At 38.2% G+C, this 2,996-nt stretch overlaps 1 protein-coding gene across 1 annotated transcript; it reads left to right on the forward strand.

Moving 5' to 3' along the window:
* Positions 1 to 230: 230 nt before the first annotated feature.
* Positions 231 to 1,837, forward strand: LOC109642614 (cyclin-dependent kinases regulatory subunit 2). Its single transcript, XM_020107464.2, has 3 exons — positions 231 to 409; positions 1,244 to 1,371; positions 1,649 to 1,837. The coding sequence occupies exons 1-3, from the start codon at positions 351 to 353 to the stop codon at positions 1,690 to 1,692; spliced, it is 231 nt and encodes a 76-aa protein (XP_019963023.1). The 5' UTR covers positions 231 to 350; the 3' UTR covers positions 1,693 to 1,837.
* The last annotated feature ends 1,159 nt before the right edge of the window (positions 1,838 to 2,996 follow it).

A 2,996-nucleotide genomic window follows, 5' to 3' on the forward strand; every position in this document is an offset into this window, starting at 1 on the left:
AGGAGGTATAACACATCATTCATCTGCCTCAGATCTATAAAATGTTTTGTTTGTCATTCATAAAGAAGAGTTGAAAACAGAAAGACATTGTGATGTGACATCACTGATATATTATTGATATATGAAACGTTTTGATATGTTGTGTCAGTGTCTTTAATACCCAGCACATGTTGATGCTACTATAATCCTTTTGTAAATAAAATTACCTGGAGCAAGTTTCGAGGTCACATGACCTAAATAGTCCAATCAACACTTTATTAGTTAGCACGCGAACACGCTACATGTGGGTCCAGTCGCCAGCTTTGTTTGCGTATTAATGATTTCCGGCTCATTAGACTTTAACTGAAATTATGTCTCGCAACGAAATATGTTATTCGGACAGATACAGTGACGAACATTATGAGTACAGGTGAGCAACATCATCACTCATGATTCCTACTGCTAAGCTACACGCTAGCTACCTGTTGAACTTCTGTGCGTTAAACTAGACGAGTGAGTCTTCGCCTTTTCTTTCTTCTTAACCTTCGTCAACACGGACACTGGGATTAAAAGTTCAGTAAAAAGTTTTAATCTCACCTTTACTTTGTGTCGATGATGAAGCGACTGCACGGATTGGGTTTGTTGCCCCTTGTGGCCATGGGTGGAAAGACAACCACTGAGCGCTGAAACGGATGTTCTCCGAGTGTTTTCTACATTCCGGCCTCAGGGGGCAGTAATGAGCCCACATCGGTTTGGGAGGAGAAGAAGACTCCGTGTTAGAAAATACATTTTCTAGAAATTGAATGTTTTATTTTAATCTAGAATTTTGTAAATAATGCGATTCATTCCAGAGACAAGACTTTGGTTTAACTATAACCTGTATATGTTTGTGGTCAGCAGCTTTCTGTTACTGTCAACCTTTTAAATAACAAAACCTGAACACGATTCAAATGTCACAAAAACATTGCAAACTCCAGACAAACAAAAAGTGGGAATTACAGACTATGTCAGTCATGTTTGTTACTATTACAAACTTGGTTTGCTGTGATTTTCAAGATAAGGTGCAAGGACATTTAAATGTGCATGTTTGTAGGAATTTAAAGCAGATATTTATATATGCATGTTTTAAGGCAGACAATCAACCAACCTGTCAAGATTTGTGCATATGATATAGACATGGCTGCATTGTATTGAGTGTGTGTCAAACCTTGCAGCACATTGACCCTGAGTCTGTCACCACTACTTTACCTTTCTAATTCACCAGACATGTTGTCCTGCCTCGGAAAATGGCTCAATATGTTCCAAGATCGCACCTGATGTCCGAGGACGAGTGGAGACAACTGGGAGTGCAGCAGTCCCAAGGATGGGTCCACTACATGATTCATAAACCAGGTACTGTATGTCATTCCTCCCTCGTGCTCCATGGTGTTGGCTCCCCTTTGAAATGCAAATGCACTTATCGTTTGCTCTAAAGAAGTTACTTTCACCAGAATTAAAAAATAAATTCAGATAATCATTAGTCCTCATGATAGCAAATCCACTGTGTAGTTCATATTTTCCTCCCATTTGAAGCTACAATATTGTGTTGACAGATGAAAACTACATTTCCAGAATAGTGATGTGTCTTGGTAAGCAATGCAGTGATTTGATTGTGTCATTTTACTTTCAGAGCCACACATCCTCCTCTTCAGAAGGCCTCTACCAAAGCACTGACATCATCCCACTCATGCTAATTATTGTCATCTGTGCATAAGTTGTATATTCGCAGCTAAAGAGCACAGTTTGTACGAAGTCATGGACATCAACTGTTACTCAGTCAAACAACACTGCACTCTAATGTCTGATTTGCCATCTCAACTGCAATCTGCATGATATGTCTGTTTCTGATCTGTGCATGGTGAGGAGTTTGCATTCGTCTCTGTCGACCTCATTGATTTCATGGAATCAGCAAGAAGAGAACTGTCTTGTGACTTTGTGCTAGCACCACGACATGTGTCGATGATGCAAATGGAAAATACTCATAATAATGCTGCTTTTTCTCTTCAGAATTTAATAACGGGATATCTTGCTTGACTTGTATTAATGTTACTGAATGGAGATTGTCAAACCACTCTCAGACCACGTTTACTGAAAATGACTTGATTTACATAGAAATATTTTTGATATCTTTGCTGCTGTAACACTCAAGTCCTATTTGATAAACAATGATCCATCCACACCATGTTTCTCCTTTTTATCTATTGTGATCCTTTCTTTGGCCACAAGAGGGTGCTGTGGTTCCACTTGTAGATGGAACCCTGTATCGCTGAGATTTGGAGAACCATATTTTTTTTCAGTTTCATAGTTTGCATATATTTTTCAAATTTAAGGTTGAGCTGTTTTATTTAATCATTCTTCGTTTTGGTCCATTTAGTCAAATCTGTATCTCTACAGTGAAATAATCTGCGGTAACCTCTGTAAATGGCACAAATGGCTTTAAAATAGAAGTGTTTGGTTAATAATTCAGATGGTTCAGAGTGTTCCTGTGGAAAAAAGCTGATGTATCACTCTGCCTCTGCACTCCGGTCTGCAGGATTAATACAGAGTTTGCGCTGCATGGGTCTTAAAGTTTTCACCATCTGAATCTTAGACCTTGAAATTCTTTAAAATACATTAGAATATTTTAATACTTTTAGCCAGGTCATTGTCACATGAGTGTTTATGTAACACTACTTCTCATTATGCTTTCAAATTTGTTTTTGCAAGAGAAATGTTTTACCGGCATGCATGTGTTTCAAGTGTTATTCTCTGCCAGGCTACTTCTCCTTATCTTCCACTCTGGGGAGGTGTGAGTAATTCTGGGACTTCATATCTGACGCACTTGATGTAGGTCTTTCTTCCTCTTGGTCTTATAATGGTATTTAAAAGTCTTAAATTTAAATTGTTGAACCAACAGAATTCAAAAATGAAACATGTTCTGACAAAAATGAGCCATAATGGCGTTCAAATCAATGTAAGCATCAATAAGACTCTCCCCA

Source organism: Paralichthys olivaceus, chromosome 18, assembly GCF_024713975.1.
Source record: "Paralichthys olivaceus isolate ysfri-2021 chromosome 18, ASM2471397v2, whole genome shotgun sequence".
Classification (NCBI taxonomy): Eukaryota; Metazoa; Chordata; class Actinopteri; order Pleuronectiformes; family Paralichthyidae; genus Paralichthys; species Paralichthys olivaceus.

Excerpts from the sequence above, each read along its gene's own strand:
- LOC109642614 (XM_020107464.2), top strand. The coding sequence starts at position 351 with ATGTCTCGCAACGAAATATGTTATTCGGACAGATACAGTGACGAACAT. Across the intron at positions 410-1,243 it reads GACGAACATTATGAGTACAG|ACATGTTGTCCTGCCTCGGA; the intron begins GTGAGCAACATC and ends CTAATTCACCAG. Across the intron at positions 1,372-1,648 it reads CTACATGATTCATAAACCAG|AGCCACACATCCTCCTCTTC; the intron begins GTACTGTATGTC and ends TTTTACTTTCAG.